This window comes from Lacerta agilis, chromosome 2 (assembly GCF_009819535.1).
Source record: "Lacerta agilis isolate rLacAgi1 chromosome 2, rLacAgi1.pri, whole genome shotgun sequence".
Taxonomy (NCBI): domain Eukaryota; kingdom Metazoa; phylum Chordata; class Lepidosauria; order Squamata; family Lacertidae; genus Lacerta; species Lacerta agilis.
The window spans coordinates 102,462,898-102,482,213 of record NC_046313.1 but is presented as its reverse complement, the minus strand read 5'-3'; the positions used below and the strand labels follow the sequence as shown (position 1 = coordinate 102,482,213).

The following is a 19,316-nucleotide window of genomic DNA, read 5'->3' as shown; positions in this document are numbered from 1 at the left end:
ATATTAAATAAAGGAAAGGACCGGAGAGCAGAAGATCCTTTGCAGAAGAGGAGTAGGAAATAAAAGCCCTTATGAACGAGCTCCAATAACATCCACCAAATTACTCGAGACAGATTTTTTAGTTGGGAGAGCTGGGGGTTCAAGTTCGCTCTCAGTTCTGTTGTGGAATGTCAGGGGATCTGCTTGGCAGGCCAAGGTGGGTCTGGTGATCTGCCTCGAACCACTGCAGGAGCAAGTGAAGGCGATATCAAAAAACGGGGAAGTGTTTGGTGCTGCGAGGTGCAGCCGGCTCAGAGATCCCCCCCCAAAAAAATTATTGTCCGCCAAACAACACACAGGCGTAGTTAGAGTCACCGTCAGTACATTTGGTTAGGGTAAGGCCACAGGGGCAGGAAAGAGACGGGGTTCTCTCCGGCGTGAATCCGCTGGTGCCTCTTGTGGTGGGAGCTGCGGCTGAAGCTTTTCCCGCAGTACGTGCAGGTGTAGGGCTTCTCGCCCGTGTGGATGCGGTTGTGCTGCGTGAGGGTGGACTTGTCGGTGAAGCTCTTCCCGCACTCGGAGCAGGTGTAGGGCTTCTCGCCCGTGTGGATCCTCTTGTGCCGGATCAGGTTGGAGCTGACGTTGAAGCACTTCCCGCAATGGTTGCACTCGAAGGGCTTCTCCCCGGTGTGGATGCGCATGTGCTTGACCAGGTCCGAGGTCTGGTTGAAGCTCTGCCAGCACTCTGCGCACGTGTGGGGGATTTCGAAGGGGGAGTTCTGCTTCTTCGTGGCTCTGGCCTTCTTGGCTTTGCCGGGAGGTGAGGCATTGTCGCCGGGGGAGCCCTCCGGGTGGCTGCATTTGCCCGGCCTTTTGCCCGGCGGGCTCTTCAGGTGGCGCTTGTGGTGGGAGCTGCGGCTGAACGCCTTCCCGCAGTCGATGCACTGGTAGGGCTTCTCCCCGGTGTGCGTCCGGACGTGCTGGACCAAGGTCGACTTGTCGGTGAAGCTCTTCCCGCACTCGGAGCACAGGTACGGCTTCTCGCCCGTGTGGATCCTCTGGTGGCGGCTCAGGTTGGAGCTGACGCTGAACATCTTCCTGCAGTCCAGGCACCTGTAGGGCTTCTCCCCCGTGTGGATCCTCTGGTGGTTGATCAGGTCCGAGCTCTGAGCAAAGGTCTGCCCGCACTCGGTGCAGATGTTGGGGTTCTCTCCGGAGCAGGTCCTCTGCGGGGCAGCGGGGCCTTTGCGCTTCCTCGCCTTTTTGTCAGGGCGGCCGGCCCCCTTTCCCTCCAACAGGAGGCGGCTCTGCTCCTGGTCATCCGACGGCCGCCGACCCTTCGGCCGCCTATTCTGACCTGAGGTTTGAGGCGTTTTCCCTTTTGATCTTTTGGGAGGCATCTCACTTATGCTTCACTGGAACGGAACAGTGTCCCCCCTACAGTCCCCCTTGTAGTCCCATCACCTGGTCAGATAAAAAGAGAGAGAGAGAGAGAGAGAGAGAGAGAGAGAGCTGTTCACATGTTGCCTATGGCTCACATCAGGGATGGATAACCTGCTGCCCTCTGTTCTGTGACCCCCATCTCCCATCAGCCAGCTGTTATCAATGGTGTTAGGATAATAATTATTAGGATAATAATAATAATAATAATAATAATTATTATTATTATTATTATTATTATTATTATTATTTGTACCCCGCCCATCTGGCTGGATTTCCCCAGCCACTCTGGGCGGCTTCCAACAAAAATCAAATACAAAAATATCACACATTAAAAACTTCCCTAAAAATACCTTCAGGTATTTTCTGAATTTCAGGTAGTTGTTTATCTCCTTGACCTGTGATGGGAGGGCGTTCCACAGGGCGGGCGCCACTACCGAGAAGGCCCTCTGCCTGGTTCCCTGTAGTTTTGCTTCTCGCAGTGAGGGAACCGACAGAAGGCCCTCGGCGCTGGATCTCAGTGTCCGGGCTGAATGATGGGGGTGGAGACGCTCCTTCAGGTATACAGGACGGAGGCCGTTTAGGGCTTTAAAGGTCAGCACCAACACTTTGAATTGTGCTCGGAAACGTACTGGGAGCCAATGTAGATCTCTCAGGACTGGTGTTATGTGGTCCCGGCGGCCCCTCCCAGTCACCAGTCTAGCTGTCGCATTCTGGATTAATTGCAGTTTCCGGGTCACCTTCAAAGGTAGCCCCACTTAGAGTGCATTGCAGTAGTCCAAGCGGGAGATAACCAGAGCATGCACCACTCTGGATGATGGGAGTTATAGGGACAGAACTAGCTAAAATGTATAGAAACTTATTATTATTATTATTATTATTATTATTATTACTCACCCAAAAATGGAAAGAAGCAGAAGTCCCAGCAAAAGAAGAATGGATACGAAAACCTATGGAATATGCAGAAATGGCGAGACTTACCGGAAGAATCAAGAGAACAATTTTATTTTATTTTATTGCAAAAGAATGGAAATTTTTATTTAATATTTTCAGATAAATTATAAGCAGATAAAAAAACATTTGGCAGGATTATTGTAATAACCTGCAGCTTCATAAGAGTATATATTTAAAGAAGATGAATAAATGAGTGGATTAAGTTAGTTTGGATATGCAGAAGATATTAAAAAGAAATTTAAGGAACAGCAGAAAGAGGAGGAAGGAAGTCAAGTTTTGAAATGTCAAAATGATTTTAAAATTAGTGAAATGTATAAAACTAGTGGAATGTGCTGGTATAAACTTGAAAAGTATAAATAAAGAAATGAAAACAATAACAAAAAAAAAAGGAATGATGAGAGCTGAGGTCCCACAACATCGAACGGGCCACAGGTTCTCCATCTCTGGCTCACATCTGCACCTTAAAACCGTGTCTGTCTTTTCTAGAGCTTCAGCAAAGCTTTTCCCAATTTGACCGTACTGGACATTTATAGGAAGGTTACCCCTTTTATTTAAATGAGCACACACACAAAAAAAACCCAGCTCCTGTGCTTTCTGCAGTTGCATGTCAGGCAGGAATCCAATAGGCACATTTTTTTTGCCACATAGTAGGAAACTATTTTATTCCACTGGTCCATTCTAGCTCCATATTGTCTACTCTGACTGGCAGGCAGCTCTCCAGAGTTTCCCAGTCTTTCCCAGCCCTACCTGGGGATTGAAGCTGGGGCCATCTGCATGCAAGTATATGCTCTGAGCTATGGCATTCATCTGCTTTGACACCTGCCCATCACAGGAACTGTAAAAGACAAGAGGGGTTTTGGAAGGGAAAAATAAAACTGGTGGCAGCGATCAACCAACTCTTCCCCCTCCTTAGATCCTGACCCCAGGCCATCTGGTCCAAGCCACTGCCACTGCCCACTTCTGTGCAGGGTACCCAGGCCTGGAAAAGGCCCCTGCCCCTTTAACAGCCCCGCAGAAGGTGCAGCAGCTGCTCCCGCGTGGCGGGCGGGGGGGGGGGAGAGCTGCACCTGACGGAATTCTGCCTTCCGTGCAACTCTTAAAGGCACAGCGACCCTCTTAGGGCCTTAACGAGACGCTGCGCCTGGGGACAGAGCAGAGAGGTGCCTTTCTCTCTGCATTCAGCGCACTGTTGTGAATGAGACGCAGCCCCAGACGGGGAGAGAGAAGCCGCGCTTACTCTTGACAGCCTCCGCGAAGGGAGAGCGAGGGACAAGGCGTGGCTTTCGCTTTCGGGGATGCCTTTCCCTTTTCTCCCGTCCTGATGTGGGCGGGCCCCTTTTGCAGGCGCCGTCAGCGGATCGGTGCCTGGAGCTCGCGGAAGGAAACCTCCGGGCGAGAGCCCTGCTGCAGTCGAGGCAGCGACCCCCCCAGGCATCGATCCCGCAGGGGGCTGGGGTGGAAGAAGGCAGGCGATCGGGGCGGCGCCTTGCTCCTTGGCCCGAGCATCCGGGAGCGCAGCAGCGCCTCGGCGCAGCGCAGAGGCGGCGGCGAGATCAATGCTTCTCCTCCTCCCCTGCGCGCACGATCGCTTCCATCCGAGGCGGAGAGGCGCAGCCGTCGATGGGCTGCGCTGCTCGGGTTTGGGGGGTCGCCGTGTGGCGGAGGAGTGGTGACAGGAAGCAGCATAATCGCCTAACTTGGGAAGCCCCACCTCAAAAGCGAGAGTGGAGAAAGCAAAGGAAGGAGAGCGGGACGGCGAGCGCCTGCAATAGCGAGAGCCATCTGGTGGCCGTAGCTGTGGATACCTCGGCCCCATTCATTCAGCTGCTGCGGGCGCGCCGTGACGTCTGAAGCGCGCTCCCCGCGTCTCCTCAAGAACCCTGGGAACTATAGTACTGGGAATTGTAGTGTAAACAGGATTTTTTGGGGGGGTGGGGAGATGGGATTTGAACGTATGGCGTGTGTGTGCAGCCGCAGGTGCTTCCAAACAGTGCCCGCACACAGCCCAGTTTCTTAACCCCAAGAAGGTACAGTGGTGCAATCCATACCTGAGCGTCTCCCTCTCTTGAAGAGGCAGCCCTGTTGCAGGTGTCTTCAGCGCTTTCAGACCCACCAAACATGCATTTGGAGACCCCTTTCTTCAATTTTTCGTCCTTTGTTCCTGCATGCTGGGTAGTGCTGCTTGGGTAAGGCCACTGCAACCCACTAAAAAAAGTAAAGGGACCCCTGACCATTAGGTCCAGTCGTGTCCGACTCTGGGGTTGCGGCGCTCATCTCGTGTTACTGGCCAAGGGAGCCAGCATACAGCTTCCAGGTCATGTGGCCAGCATGACTAAGCCGCTTCTGGCGAACCAGAGCAGCGTGCGGAAATGGCGTTTACCTTCCCGTCAGAGCGGTACCTATTTATCTACTTGCACTTTGACGTGCTTTCGAACTGCTATGTGGGCAGGAGCTGGGACCGAGCAACGGGACCCATTGCGATCCACTAGCAGGTCCCAATCCGCCAGTTGGGAGACCAGTGCGCTACATGATGCCACGACTGCTGAGCTAGGCCCCCTTCCCTAAGGAAATGCAGCTTGCACCCTGACCAAGGATTTGTTTGGTCGTGGATTACCCAGATTCTCTCGCTCAGGAATTCATGGCTGCCTTGAGAGGTGCTCCTTGTTCCAGCTAAGGTCACACAACCACCTCCCCCACCTCCACTGTGTGTGGCTTAGATCAAGGTCCTACACACTGCCCCAGGAGGAAACTACTGAGGAAATAGATAGCTCAGTTGGTTAGAGCATGGTGCTGATAACACCAAGGTCGCAGGTTCGATCCCCATCTGGGATATTTGCATTGCATTGGGTTGGACTAGATTATCCTTGCCTTCCAACTCTACAATTCTATGATTTCGTGAAGGAAGCAACTGCAGCAGCTTCTTCTGACCCAGGAAGCTCAAATCTTTGAGAAGACATTAAGGAGAGAGAGACAGCGAAGCCCTCCCTCAGCGATAGCCAAGGCCCTCTGGTGGCAAATGAGGAATTATTCTCTCCCCTCCCTTTTTTGCGACCACCTCCCCAAAAGTAAATTCAACCTGGGGGGAAACAACAGAAATCTCGGCTGAGCTCTGGATGGAGCCAGGAAACGCTAGAGATTTGTGGCAGAGGCAAGAAGCTACAGCAGCTTAACAGGCCCAAACCAAGAGACAAGGCCCAAATGAGGCCTGGTTTACAACACACGACATCAAGCATGGCCTCTCTGTGTGTTTTTTAAGGCACCTCTTCTGGGATGTACATGCTTCGTATCACATTTAAGCAGGGTCACTGGTTTTCTGTTTGGACAGTATTAGCATGCAGGGGCCTGAATGCTGAGAATACCTTATGCTGGAGCTGCAGCCATATGCGCCGATGAGAACGCAAGGAAGACTTTTTAAAATTTCATTTATTTATTTAAATAAAAAATTAAAAAAAACCATGCCGGAGGTTGCATTGAAAGCAGACCTGAGCTGTGAACTGTAAGGAGCTGCCCTGTTATACAAACTCAGGCTGCGTACATGCCATACATTTAAAGCATGTCACCCCACCCCAAAAATATTCATGGGGACTATGGTTTGTTTAAGGGTCCTGGGAATTGTAGCTCCGTGAGGCGCGAACTACCACTCCCAGGTTTCATGAGGTGGCTGTGCGCTTTAAATACATGGGGTGGGTACACACAACCACTGTCTGGCTCAAAATAAATACCATCCACCTCATTTTTGTTTCCTTCAGAGGCACCTAGACTCCATCCTCAGACTCTGGCCCTCTCCTCTAGTCCTGTTTACTTTCCTGGCCCTCCTAAGATTAGCAGAGGTAACATTAACAGATTAAGTGGATGTTTATGTGTTCCACAGAAGCCTTGGATTGGCCACTGTGAGATACAGGATTCTGGCTGAGGTGAACCTTTGGCCTGATCCGGCAATGATCTCCTTTAGTCCTTAAGATATTCTGACTAGACCAAAACTTTAATAAGGAATGGGGAAAATTTATAGTTTATCTTAAAAACCATTGTAAACAGTTAAACTTGTTAGTGGGGTTGGAATAACACTTGTAGTGTAACGATGAACTTTGGACACAATGGAGATATAAAAAAGCTGGATTATAATAAAAGATGCAGAAGGAAAGGATTAACAATAAGACCCCACAAAGGGGAAGAGGGAAGTCCAAGAGATTCTTTGGAATCTCGCTTTTATATATATTACTGGGTATGTTGTTATGTGAATGTAAATTCTAATCTGGAAAATCAAATTTGTTTATTAAAATAAAATAAAATAGATATTCTGATAAAATGGGGGGGGGGGCCTTAAATCCTTGCGTTGATAGGACATGTTAGCTAGATACCACCCAAACGTAGCAACATTTTCACTTCATTAGAAATGTGCTTGATTTGAAAATCATCTCAAAACATGTGAAAAATCCCATACGTCACAGTTCTTAGATAAGCTATAGTTTTGTTGACACACTTGAGCTCTGTAGGGAACCTGTGGCCTTCCATACATTGCTGGACTTTAACCCCCCCCCCCATCACCACTGACCATTGGCCGTGCTGGGTTGGGCTGATGGGATTTGAAGTCCCAACATCTGGAAGGCCACAGGTTCCCCCCCTGGCTCTATAGTACATGGCCAAACCTGACAGATTCTGGCTCACCTAACTCAGGCAGCTGGAGTGCCAGACCTCTTTGCTCAAGACTGAAACAGCAACCCTTGAGAAAGCTTGCAAAACTTACTATGACCCACACAGCCTGCCAGCCAGCTCCCCAAGCACTCGGCAGGCCACACTACACAGCTGGTGACATGCAAGACACAAGCTGCTCCCATCTGCCTTGGAGGGAACAGGAACTTGTTCCAGCCAAAGACTAGCCACCTCTTGTAAAGGGTTGCATACACAAAGGCCAACCCGTTTGCTGTTGCAGGGGAGCCAAGATTATTATTTTTTTACTGCATATGAGCTGCACAACACACAGGAAGGAGCCATTGTACAGATGCAGACGTGTGCACAAACCATTATGTCTTTGTGATGTCGGTCCTTCTGACAACAGAGGCATTGGGTGCTGAAGCCTATCTTGTTAAGGATCTTGGCAGGAAAGGGATTGGTATACTGTACCTCAGGGGTCAGCAACCTTTTTTCAGCCGTGAGCCGGTCCACTGCTCCTCAGACCATGTAGGGGGCTGGACTATATATTTGGGGGGGGGGGGAATGAACGAATTCCTATGCCCTACAAATAACCCAGAGATGCATTTTAAATAAAAACACATATTCTACTCATGTAAAAACACCAGGCAGGCCCCACAAATAACCCAGATGCATTTTAAATAAAGGGACACATTCTACTCATGTAAAAACATGCCAATTCCCAGACCATCCGAGGGCCATATTGAGGTGATTGTGCCACATTCGGCCCATGGGCCTTAGGTTCTCTACCCCTGGTATACCCGAAGGAGTGTCTCCACCCCCACCATTCAGCCCAGACACTGAGGTCCAGCTCTGAGGGCCTTCTGGCGTTTCCCTCACTGTGAGAAGCAAAGTTACAGGGAACCAGGCAGAGGGCCTTCTCGGTGGCGGCAACCGCCCTGTTGGAACGCCCTCCAATCAGATGTCAAGGAAATAAACAACTGTCTGACTTTCAGAAGACATCTGAAGGCAGCCCTGTTTAGGGAAGTTTTTAATGTTTGATGTTCTATCGTGATTTTAATATTCTGCTGGGAGCCATCCAGAGTGGCTGGGGAAACCCAGCCAGATGGGCAGGGTATAAATAACGCTGTTGTTGTTGTTGTTGTTGTTGTTGTTCAGGCTATGTACACATAACTCTTATTTCCATTTAGCTTCTATTATCATGGATGGGCACCCTCACGGACAAAGGCAAACAATTAAGAGATGCTCCTGCAAAAAGTTATTCAGATGTGTTTCTACTTTATATTCTTCAGCATACGCTTCGTTTACAGGAGAAGCGTCACCTCACATGTTATATGAAAACATAACCCCAAACGCTCATGCAAAAAAGGATCCTTTCTCATCATCACGGTGGAAAGAGATACCTACCTAGGCAGAACTGGTGGCTTGCAAGTGTACAGGCGTTGCTATAAAATGCAGGTGTGTGGAAGCTCTGGCCCTACACAGCTGAATGACAAGCGCTGTCAGCCTCAGCAAGCATGGGATGATGGGAGTTGTAGTCCAGCAACATCTGGAGAGCCACAGGTTCCCCACACCAGATGTAGCAGATGAGGCCACCAGAACACCCTGTTTTCTTGCTTCGTCCTGCTCCTATAGCCATCAGGGCTTCCACCATGCCCCAAAGCAGACATGGAAAGGGAGCAAACAGGAGGACCTAGCAAGAACAGAGGCAGGGAGGCCAATCTCCGATCTGCCGCTGCAGCAAAATTAAATGTAAGGCTAAACAAAACAAAAACAGCCCTCCAGGGAGAAGAAAAAGTGACACCTACATACTCAGGCGAGAAGTGGGATTTCACCGTTCCTCTTTAGGAGACTCGATACTTCCTATTTCAACCATGTTTAAAATAAATGGAGAAGTGAGCCATTAACAACACGACCGACTGAGGGATTCACACACACACACACCAATTACAAAACGGGTACAAAAAAGGCAGATTGCACAATAGCAAACCTTAGTTTATTTTTTAATTAAAAATTCATTCACCAGGGAAATGCTTAGATACTATGTCGATTAAGTTATTAGAATTCTCCACTCACTTCCAACAGCGAGGCTTGCTTTAAAATCATTACACCACATCACCTTTTTTTTAAAAGGGGGGGGGGTTGTGAATTACATCTACACATTGCTGTGCTCTAAAAATAAACTGCTGTAACAGGATGGGTGTGGGGGGTGAGATTTCTCTCTCACACACCCTAATTCAGAGCCCCAGATCCTCCACAAAGCATACTTGTGAGATCCTGTCTGAGCAACATCCCAATTCATTGAGGTGGCGGGTGGGTGGGGGGAGCTTTTTGGTGTGTTGAGCTGTGCCTATCATCAAAAAATGGTGAAATCCTTGCATTTAGAAACAGGGCAGAAGGTGCCCTGTCTATTGGTAAATATACTCTTGATGAAGGTGGGGAGGAGCAGACAGGCAAAGAATAGCAACAAAACATAACGGGAGCCTGGGCAACATATTTCGCCCATATCTGTCACTTAAAAGCTTTGAAAGACCAGGTCTGCACTTTGTGGGAATCCCGGGGAAGCAAATAGTCCACCATCCTCACTTGGCTGAACACAAGAGCATAAAGCAGGCTTCCTCAGCCTTGGCCCTCCAGATGTTTTGGAACTACAATTCCCATGATCCCTAGCTAGCAGGACCATTGGTCAGGGATGATGGGAATTGTAGTCTCAAAACATCTGGAGGGCCGAGGTTGAGGAAGCCCGGCATAAAGGATTGCCTTGTTGGTTTACAGACGGAAAAGCTCATCTAATCCAACACTCCTCTGCCATCATGCCCTCCCAGAGGTCCCCTTTAAGTTCATTATCATAGAATTGTAGAACTGGAAGGGACACCAAGGGTCATCTAGTCCAACCGCCCCTGCGATGCAGGAATCACAACTATAGCATCCAATAGGCGGCCATGGTGGGCGATGGCCATCCTTCAGCTTGTTTGGTGCTCCAAGGTATACAGAACCTCAGTATATGGAAGTTAGTGGCTAATAGCCCTTGACAGAGCTATCCTTCATTAATTTATCTAAACCCCTTAAAAACAAAACAAAACAGAAAGCCATCTACACTTAGTGGCCATGATCAGCCTGAAGAAGTGACTGAATCAGGACTCTTGCACAATCACTGAACTTTTGGGTGAACGCAAGATCAAAACCTTGATAGATGGATTACTGTGGCCCGATTCTGAAATGTGTCATGTACTAACACTGCATGGATTATTTTCGAGAAATACTTTCAATAGGGGAGTTGTGAAACGGCTGGTTATAACCATACAGCCGGGAAAACTGGTGGACAGTATTGTTAAAAGATAAAACTGCCAAGCATATATAGGACAAGTCTTGCTGAAGCACAAGCAGCATGGCTTCTGCAAGGGTAAGCCCTGCCACACGGACTTACATGAATATGCATTGGGGTGATCTAGATGACATTTTACACTTAAGGCTTTGGAAAAGCTTTTGACAAAGCACAGTACCTCACCAAAGACTCCTGGCACCAAGTGAGCTTAGCAGTCATGGGAAAGTGGACGACGACCCCTGGTGAGATCAGTAACAGGTTGGAAAACAGGAAGCGGAGAGCTGGAATAAATGCGAGTTCTCCCAGTGAAAGATGTGTGTTTCCGAGCACAATTAAAAGTGTTGGTGCTGACTTTTAAAGCCCTAAATGGGCCCAGTATACCTGAAGGAGCATCTCCACCCCCATCGTTCTGCCCAGACACTGAGGTCCTCCTCCGAGGGCCTTCTGGCGGTTCCCCCATTGCAAGAAGTGAAGTTACAGGGAACCAGGCAGAGGGCCTTCTTGGTAGTGGCGCCCACCCTGTGCAACGTCCTCCCATCAGATGTCAGATAAATGACTATCTGACTTTTAGAAGACATCTGAAGGCAGCCCTGTACAGGTAAGTGTTTCTTTAACTGTGTTTTCGATATTTTGTTGGGAGCCACCCAGAGTGGCCGGGGCAACCCAGTCAGATGGGTAGCCTATAAATAATAATTAAAAAATTAGAAAAAATTATGCAGAAAGTGAAGTCTCCCAAGGATTGGTACTGGGACCTGTGCTTTTTAACTTGTTGATAGCTTAGTTAGGGATGTGGTAGTTAGGGATGTGGTAGCCAAGCCGGACAGATCTTGAAGTTGAGGCTCCAGTACTTTGGCCACCTCATGAGAAGAGAAGACTCCCTAGAAAAGACCCTGATGTTGGGAAAGATGGAGGGCACAAGGAGAAGGGGACGACAGAGGATGAGATGGTTGGACAGTGTTCTCGAAGCTACTAACATGAGTTTGGTCAAACTGCAGGAGGCAGTGGAGGATAGGGGTGCCTGGCGTGCTCTGGTCCATGGGGTCACGAAGAGTCGGACACGACTGAACGACTGAACAACAACAACAGCCAAGCCGGCTGATAGCATCAGATTCATGGTGAAGAGCTCAGAAAAGATCTCTCCAAGCTGAGTGAGTGGGCAGCAAAATGACAAATGCAATTTGATGTAAACAAGTGATATACATTGGGGCAGCAAGTCTAAATTAAACATAAATCCTCATGGGATCTGAACTGCCAGTGACCGACCAAGACTGAGACTTTGGGGTCGTAGTGGAAAGTTCAATCCAGTGTGTGACAGCTGTGAAAAACGTGAATTCCATGCTAGGGATCACTGCAAAAAGAAAACTGCCGCTATGATGTCATGATATGACTATTCCATCGCACTCAGAATACTGTGTGCAGTTCTGGGCGCCTCGCCTCAAAAAGGATATTGTAGCGTTGGAAAAGGCTCAGAAAACGGAAACCCAAACGATCAAGAGGATGGAGGAAAACTTAACAAAACCTAAGCCTGTTTTAGAGACGAGTAAGAGGAACCATGATAGAAGGCTGTTAAGATTATGCACGGTGCAGAGAAAGTGGGTGGAGAACAGAGTTTCTTTTTTTCTCTCGTGATGCCAGAACTCACGGACATTAAATGAAGCTGATATTGGCAGATTCAGGACAGATGAAAGACACAGCACAGAGTTAACTGATGGACAAATTCATTGCTAAGGCTACTAGCCACTGGCTCCTACCTTTTTCTCCCTGCTCTGTCAGAGGGAGTAAGCTGGGAATCTCAGGTGGTGAAGAGTGAAATTATGCACAGGCCCTGATTCTCATAGGCTACTCATAGACGTCTGGGTTGGCCAATCTGAGATCAGGATGCTGGACTAGAGGAGCCATTGGCCTGATTCAGCAGGGCTCTTCTTATGAATGGACATACACACACACACCCCGCAAAAAAAAAACCCCTACAAATAATAGTGGAAATTTTCTAAATGCCTCTATATTAACCAAGAGTTTTCCCTCTGGAATACCAAAACTCATACAGCAGAAACAAATAATGGATTCAGACAGAATGCAGCACTTACGGGTGATTGAGAAATGCTGACTTTTTTTTTGTTTTTCCCTGTATTTGAGGACACATCGACAACTGTCCCTTCTCCATCTCATTCAGGGTGGCCCCCCCCCCAAAAAAGCGCCAATTGTACAAAGTGTTTAATTAACCTGTAGAATCAACTGCTACAATAGGTCAAAGGTTAGAGGTTTCCTATCAGACACTCGATTAAATAACAAACATTTTCATAAAGGTTCACCTACAGAAAGGATAAAAGCTAACCACAAAAAATTACTTGGATATAGCAAACAGTCTTCTATGGACAGCTAATTCCAAACTTCCCCCTTTGTGTTACTTTTACAGTTTCGTATCAGGCTACCTCCGTCAGATCTAGATTTGACAGCCCCTCCTTCTCTGTAAAGCGCAGGCCGGATCGCGACATTTGCCTTTCTCCTTTGATAGTTAACCGCCGCGACTACCCAGTTTAAGGAGCTTCCCTAAATTCACAAGTTTTGCGTGTTTCATTTTTTCTTTCCTTTTAAAACAGAGGAGGAGCAGAGGTCTCTGCCCACTTGGTCCATGGATGAGCTGAGATTCAAATAACTTCTTCTCCCACCTGGGTAGGGCAAGGGGGGGGACCACTGGCTAGATCTGAACAGGCGGGAACACCGTTCGGGACATGACAAAATGGGGACATACAGGGAGATCAATTCAATGGGGCGACCACTGCAGCCGTCCTGGACCCCTCCATCTCTGTCCGTCGGGCTGCGATACACTAAAACCGAACAGGAGCTGGAATCCGTCAACGAACCTGATTTGAGATTTCTCAGGGCTTGACTAAGGATTACAAGTGGCTAGCTCTCTAAGGAAGCAAGACGGCCTTCCCTTTCATTCGGTGTTGCGCTCATACCTTTCAGTGGTCCACTAATCCGAGCACGTTGAGCTACTTTCAGTCCTCTCCTTGTTTAATTTGGCTTTTCAACTTGTGTGTGCATGTACATGTGTACCTATATAAAATATATAAATATAATATATACATACACACGCACAAAAACACACACAGATAAACACACCGCCTCCACCATTTCCAGCCCACTGTGTGAACCTCCGGTGGTGTCTGCTGCTTAGTAGTAGCAGGCCACAACAAACCACTTAAGTCTCTTAAAGTGCCACAGCACAAATTTGTCTTCCTGTCGCTATAGGGAAAACGTGGCTCTTCTGCCGCCAGATGTCCATTTGTCGCAGCCGCACCGTGGAGAATGAGCAGCAAAGGGCAGGGGGGAAACCCCGAGGCCTGGGGGAAATGTGCCTTGTTACAGAGGCCTCAAGAGAACTTAAAACCCATTTGAGCTTACCAAAGAGTCAACTGTAAAACCGATCCTCTGTAGAAACCTATGCGATTCCTACCTATGCGATTTGGGACATCCTGACTTAGCGGACAAAAATTAGAGTGTGATCCCGTGGCCGGGAGCTACTACCCGAGAAAGTGAAGCCCTGAAGCAAAAGGCTACTGAGGTTAATTTGCGACCAGCATTACCTTCCTAAGGGCAGATTCTCCATCACTCAAAAGAGTCTTTGCATAGAGACTAGGAGTCTTCTCTTCAAAAGGACCTGCGGCCTGGTTTGTGTAGGTAGTTAGAAGAGCCGCAGAAACGAAAGGTTCCGGCCCAGTGAGCCAAAGTAACAAAACCACCTGAAGGTTCACTCGCAGTTACTGGATATCAAATAAATAGTCCTATAGTGCCTTTAATAAAACTAAAGCGCTGGCGTGTCGCCCTCCAGATGTTTTCGGACAGCTTCCAGGCGAGTCTCTCAAAACATCTTGAAGGCACATTAGCAAGGGCTGCAGGAGAGTCACATACAATATTCCTAAGAACTCACAATATTCCTGTTTGTTGATACTGAACAACGTTGACGACCCAATACATTTTCCGACAGCCCGCTAATGCCGACAGTCACATAAATCTGCCTGCTTCTCAACGGTTTATATCCCCAAAGCGGGGATGTTTTCAGAAAAGCACAAAATTTATCTGGGATTATCGACGTCCGCACCGGAGCCAACCAGATTTTAAGCGTTCACTGTAGCCTAAAATCATACGGATCTTACTGAAGATCCTATAGACTATTGATATCCAGTACCTGCCATGAGTGGCAAACCTTGCGGTGGTGTTTGAAGTCAGACTGGCGAAATCTTTTTAAGACGGCTCCTGCGCTGTTCCTTTAAACGACAACAAAAAAAACCCGCTAGTTAAGCTCCCCGAGGCACAGAGTTCCCTATCTACCCGCTCCAGCTGCCAAGAGCAACCCTGTTAAAACAGCGGGATGGGGTAGGCGAACAAGGGGTTCTCTCTGTTGTGGATCTTCTCGTGTCTCTTGTGGTGGGAGCTGTGGCTGAAGCACTTGCCGCAGAAGCGGCAGGCGTAAGGCTTCTCCCCGGTGTGGATGCGGTGGTGCTGCACCAGGGTGGATTTGTCGGTGAAGCAATTCCCGCACTCGGAGCACACGTAGGGCTTCTCGCCCGTGTGGATCCGCTGGTGCCGGAAGAGGTTGGAGCTGACATTGAAGCTCTTCTCGCAGATGTTGCACTTGTAGGGCTTCTCCCCGGTGTGGATGCGCATGTGCTTGATGAGGTCGGCGTTGTGGTTGAAGCTGCGCAGGCACTCGGTGCAGGTGTTCAGTACCTCGGGCTTCTGCTTCGCCTTGGGCTTCTCGCAGGCTGAGTCCGCTCCGTCCGCCTGCGGGGCGCACGGCTCCTCCTCCTGCTGCTGCTGCTCCTCGGCCGAGTCCCGCAAGTGCTTCTTCTTGTGGGAGCTGCGGCTGTAGCTCTTGCCGCAGTCGATGCACTCGTAGGGCTTCTCGCCGGTGTGGATCCTCTGGTGCTGCGTCAGGTTGGACTTGTCGTTGAACCGCTTGCCGCAGTCGAGGCAGATGTAGGGCTTCTCCCCCGTGTGGATCCTCTGGTGCCGGTTCAGGCTGGAGCGGACGGCGAAGCTCTTCCCGCATTCGGAGCACTTGTGGGGTTTGTCGTCGGGCTGGACCGGCCAGGGGTCGATGAGGCTCGAATTCTGGATGAAGACCTTCCCGCACTCGATGCAGATGTCGGGGATCTCCTCGGTCTGGGTGCCCCGGTGCACCAGGAAGACCTTGCGCTTCTTGATCGCATGCACCGGTTTCACCGGCCACGTCATCGAAGGGATTTTCTTCTCCCGCACTTCCGTTCCGCACACTTGGCTGCGCCCGGGACTTAAACTCAGCATTTTAAGGAGCTTACGCTTCGTCACCAGCTGCGACCGAGCCTCCTCGGGGCTGAAGTTCTCCTCCATGTGGCTCATAGCGTCACTTCCTCTCACCTAGCAGAAAACCAAACGGGTTGCTCTTTTAAGGACGGGAGGCAAAGCACCAACCCTTTTGATCCCACCCCCAGTAATCCAAATGTAAACCCAGAGCAGGGGGTTCCAGTATACGTTATACGTATCGTTTGCATTAAGGCCTGTTTCCTCCATCGATTCTTAAAATATGCCATAATCAAAGAGTAATGCAGCAACTGACTCTCAACTGCAGATGGGCAAAAACCTACTTTGGCCAATTGCTGGCGACTTCACGGGGGAAGGCAGACCAGGAATTTAGCAAAGCAGATATGCAACTATAGGACCCCAAAACGGGTTCTGAAGATCATCGCATGCCAACTCCTTGTGTACAGCTGCAGGACACCTGCGTGCCACGATTACACAGAAGTTTGGGAAAGCTGCAGAATTCCTTTGGAATTCTGAATTCCTTTCGAAAGCAGATTTCTAGTCCTTAGGGCCAGGAAGGAGAGGCACGCTAAATTGGAACACTTCCGCCTCCAACCCCCAAGTCATTTGTGCCATTGAAAAGACTCCTGGAAATGGCACACAAATTGGGGTGCTGTGCAAACCAAAACCATTGCATGCCAGCATCACTCAGCATCACTTCTGACCCAGCTGCCTAGCCCAGTGGCAGCACTCCATGCAGTGGAGTTGACTGCAATGGCACAAAGGACTCGGGGCGCATTTCAGTGCTGCACACTCTGCCTTGCTGATCTCTGGACAGAGAGGGGGAGGACAGCGGGCAGAAGCAGCAGACACTGGAGGCAGCTTGGGGAAAGAGGCAGGACACAGCTCCCAGGCTGCCAGCTTCTGAATTCGTCTTTAAGCTAGGCGCCACACTTCCAGAGCCAGCCTTATTTGTGACATTTTTATTTTGGAATCTTGGATAGCCCTTAAAGGGCTTAGCCTGCACTTAGCTCCACAGAGTGATCTTCCACTACCAACCATCATTTGCATTATTTCTCAACCTTTCCCCCCAAGCAGTTAATGTCTCAGGAGATGCCGGCAGCCTTCTCCAAGCCCTCTAATCCCAAACACAGGAAAGAGAGAGAGAGAGGATGGATTTCTCAGGGCCCCTCCATATGCTGCCATCTGTTCTCGGGGAAGAGACCCCTCAGCACAAAATAAACGCAAACAGCATCATTGTTTGTTAAAGTTAAAGCCCTTTATAAACACACACGCTGCCCCTCGCACGTGCATCATGTCATCTTCCAAACTCAAGCCGCAGGCAGGCCTGCCACCCGCAACAATTCCACCGTTTGCCTGTATTTTGCGCGCGGCGGAGCAGGAACCGCCGGTGTCCCTGGGAACACGACGAGCAATGCGTGGCGGAAGCGCACTCTGCACATGCTCAGGCCTACTCTCGCCCCTCGACTCCCCGCTACCACCACCGCCACCCCAGAGATCAGCCGCCCCCACCCCATGCGAATTCGAGCTGCAGCTCATCGGGGATGCGCTCACCGTCCGTGCGCTGGTAGCCAGGCCGGAGGCGGCTGCAGGAGAGCGGGCAGTGGGGGGCTGGTTTCTAGCCCAGCGGTCCGGATCAACCGCTCTGTCCTGCCCGCAGCGGCTGCCGCTCGAGGAAGCGCGAGGCGAGAAGCAGACCCGAGCGACCCGGGAGGGGGCCCTATACACACCGCGCCACCCTACTTTAATTTCTGGGGTTGGGTGGCGGGGTTTGCTCATCCCTACCTTGCGATCAAGGAAGCCAGAGCTCATGCTGGCGGCGGTGGGGGATCGGCAAAGGTGGCGGCGGCGGCGGCGGGACCCCCCCCCCCCCCCCCCCCTGTCCCACGTCGGCCAGAAACGGAGAGGGCGCCTTTTGTGCGGCCAGTTCAATGGGCTCGGGGCGCGATGGCTGAGAGGTCTGCTCCAGATCCTGCCCGCGCCGGGTGCGCCTCGCCTCTCCCCGCTTCGCCTAAGGCGCCTGCAGGAGCATCGCGAACGGGGGTCCCACCCGCGCGCCCCCCAGGAGCGGCTGCAGCCGAGCGCGGGCTCCGCGTCCACAATGGAAGAGCCGGAGGAGGCGGAGAGGAGGAGGCGCGGGAGGGAGCAGGAGCAGGAGGAGGCCGCTTCCAGCAGCAGCAGCAGCAGCAGCACCGCCAGCAGCTACCTCTGACCCAGGAAACTCAATGCTGAAAGGCTGACCCGACCAGACAAAGAAAGGAGCCTGGCGCCGGCGATGCCAGAGCCCCCTAGTGGGCGCAGCCTTGGCAGCGATGGTCCGTGGCGCCTTGGTTTGCTTTTTCCTCGTAGGGGACGCGGCGGCTGTTGCGCAACACGCTCGTTCCCCCCTGCCTCTTTGCTCCCTGCAGACATTCTCCCGCGTGAGCGCCCTGCTGCTTTCGGAGAGGTGAATGCAAGCCTCTCTTTGCGCTCAACTGGCATCGCGTGGCCTGAGGAAGAGAGCCAAAGGCTGACTGGGATGTGAGCATCCTGAAATTCCGGCGTCTGTGTAAGAAGAACATAACGAACAGCCCGGCCGAACCAGGCCAGTGGTCCATCTATAGTCCGGCATCTTGACCTCACAAACCAGATGCCAGAAGGAAACCAAGGAGCTGAACGTGAGCTCAAGGGCGCGGGGGTCCCTCCCGTGGATTCCAGCAACTGGTCTTCAGATGCATGGCAGGGTGCGTTGTTGTTGTTGTTCAGTCGTTCAGTCGTGTCCGACTCTTCGTGACCCCATGGACCAGAGCACGCCAGGCACGCCTATCCTTCACTGCCTCTCGCAGTTTGGCCAAACTCATGTTAGTAGCTTCGAGAACACTGTCCAACCATCTCATCCTCTGTCGTCCCCTTCTCTTTGTGCCCTCCATCTTTCCCAACATCAGGGTCTTTTCCAGGGAGTCTTCCCTTCTTATGAGGTGGCCAAAGTACTGGAGCCTCAACTTCAGGATCTGTCCTTCTAGTGAGCACTCAGGGCTGATTTCTTTAAGAATGGATAGGTTTGATCTTCTTGCAGTCCATGGGACTCTCAAGAGTCTCCTCCAGCACCATAATTCAAAAGCATCAATTCTTCAGCGATCTGCCTTCTTGATGGTCCAGCTCTCACTTCCGTACATTACTACTGGGAAAACCATAGCTTTAACTATACGGACCTTTGTCGGCAAGGTGATGTCTCTGCGTCTTTTAATTTTGTGACTGCTGTCACCATCTGCAGTGATCATGGAGCCAAAGAAAGTAAAATCTCTCACTGCCTCCATTTCTTCCCCTTCTATTTGCCAGGAGGTGATGGGACCAGTGGCCATGATCTTAGTTTTTTTGATGCTGAGCTTCAGACCGTATTTTGCGCTCTCCTCTTTCAGTCAGGGTGCGTGCACAGATGCAAAAGGCAGCAGGACTCCAACACAACTATTAAAAGGTGCAGGCGCCCTGCTGCCTTCTTTTTCACCTAGTCTGCTTTGCACCAGCGATCTCCTTACAGCGCCTTGCATTCCTCCTCTCCTCCTTCCCACCTTCCGTTCAAGACGCCAGAGGCCTCCGGCTCTGGCTGCTTTCATCACTCGTGATGCTGCTATCTGCTCACACATGATAGAAGCTTATAAGATTACACGCGTGGCATGGGGAA

At 50.4% G+C, this 19,316-nt stretch overlaps 2 protein-coding genes across 2 annotated transcripts; both read right to left on the bottom strand.

Annotated features, from left to right (window-relative positions):
- Positions 1–307: 307 nt before the first annotated feature.
- On the bottom strand, positions 308–1,404 carry LOC117042007 (zinc finger protein 501-like). Its single transcript, XM_033141444.1, has one exon. The coding sequence runs from the start codon at positions 1,377–1,379 to the stop codon at positions 357–359; it is 1,023 nt and encodes a 340-aa protein (XP_032997335.1). The 5' UTR covers positions 1,380–1,404; the 3' UTR covers positions 308–356.
- An 11,143-nt stretch (positions 1,405–12,547) lies between these two features.
- LOC117042006 (zinc finger protein 883-like) lies at positions 12,548–17,291 on the bottom strand. Its single transcript, XM_033141443.1, has 2 exons — positions 17,210–17,291; positions 12,548–15,751 (listed from the first exon to the last, which is right to left on the bottom strand). Exon 2 carries the CDS (start codon positions 15,731–15,733, stop codon positions 14,711–14,713), a length of 1,023 nt encoding a protein of 340 aa, XP_032997334.1. The 5' UTR covers positions 15,734–15,751; positions 17,210–17,291; the 3' UTR covers positions 12,548–14,710.
- Positions 17,292–19,316: the final 2,025 nt, after the last annotated feature.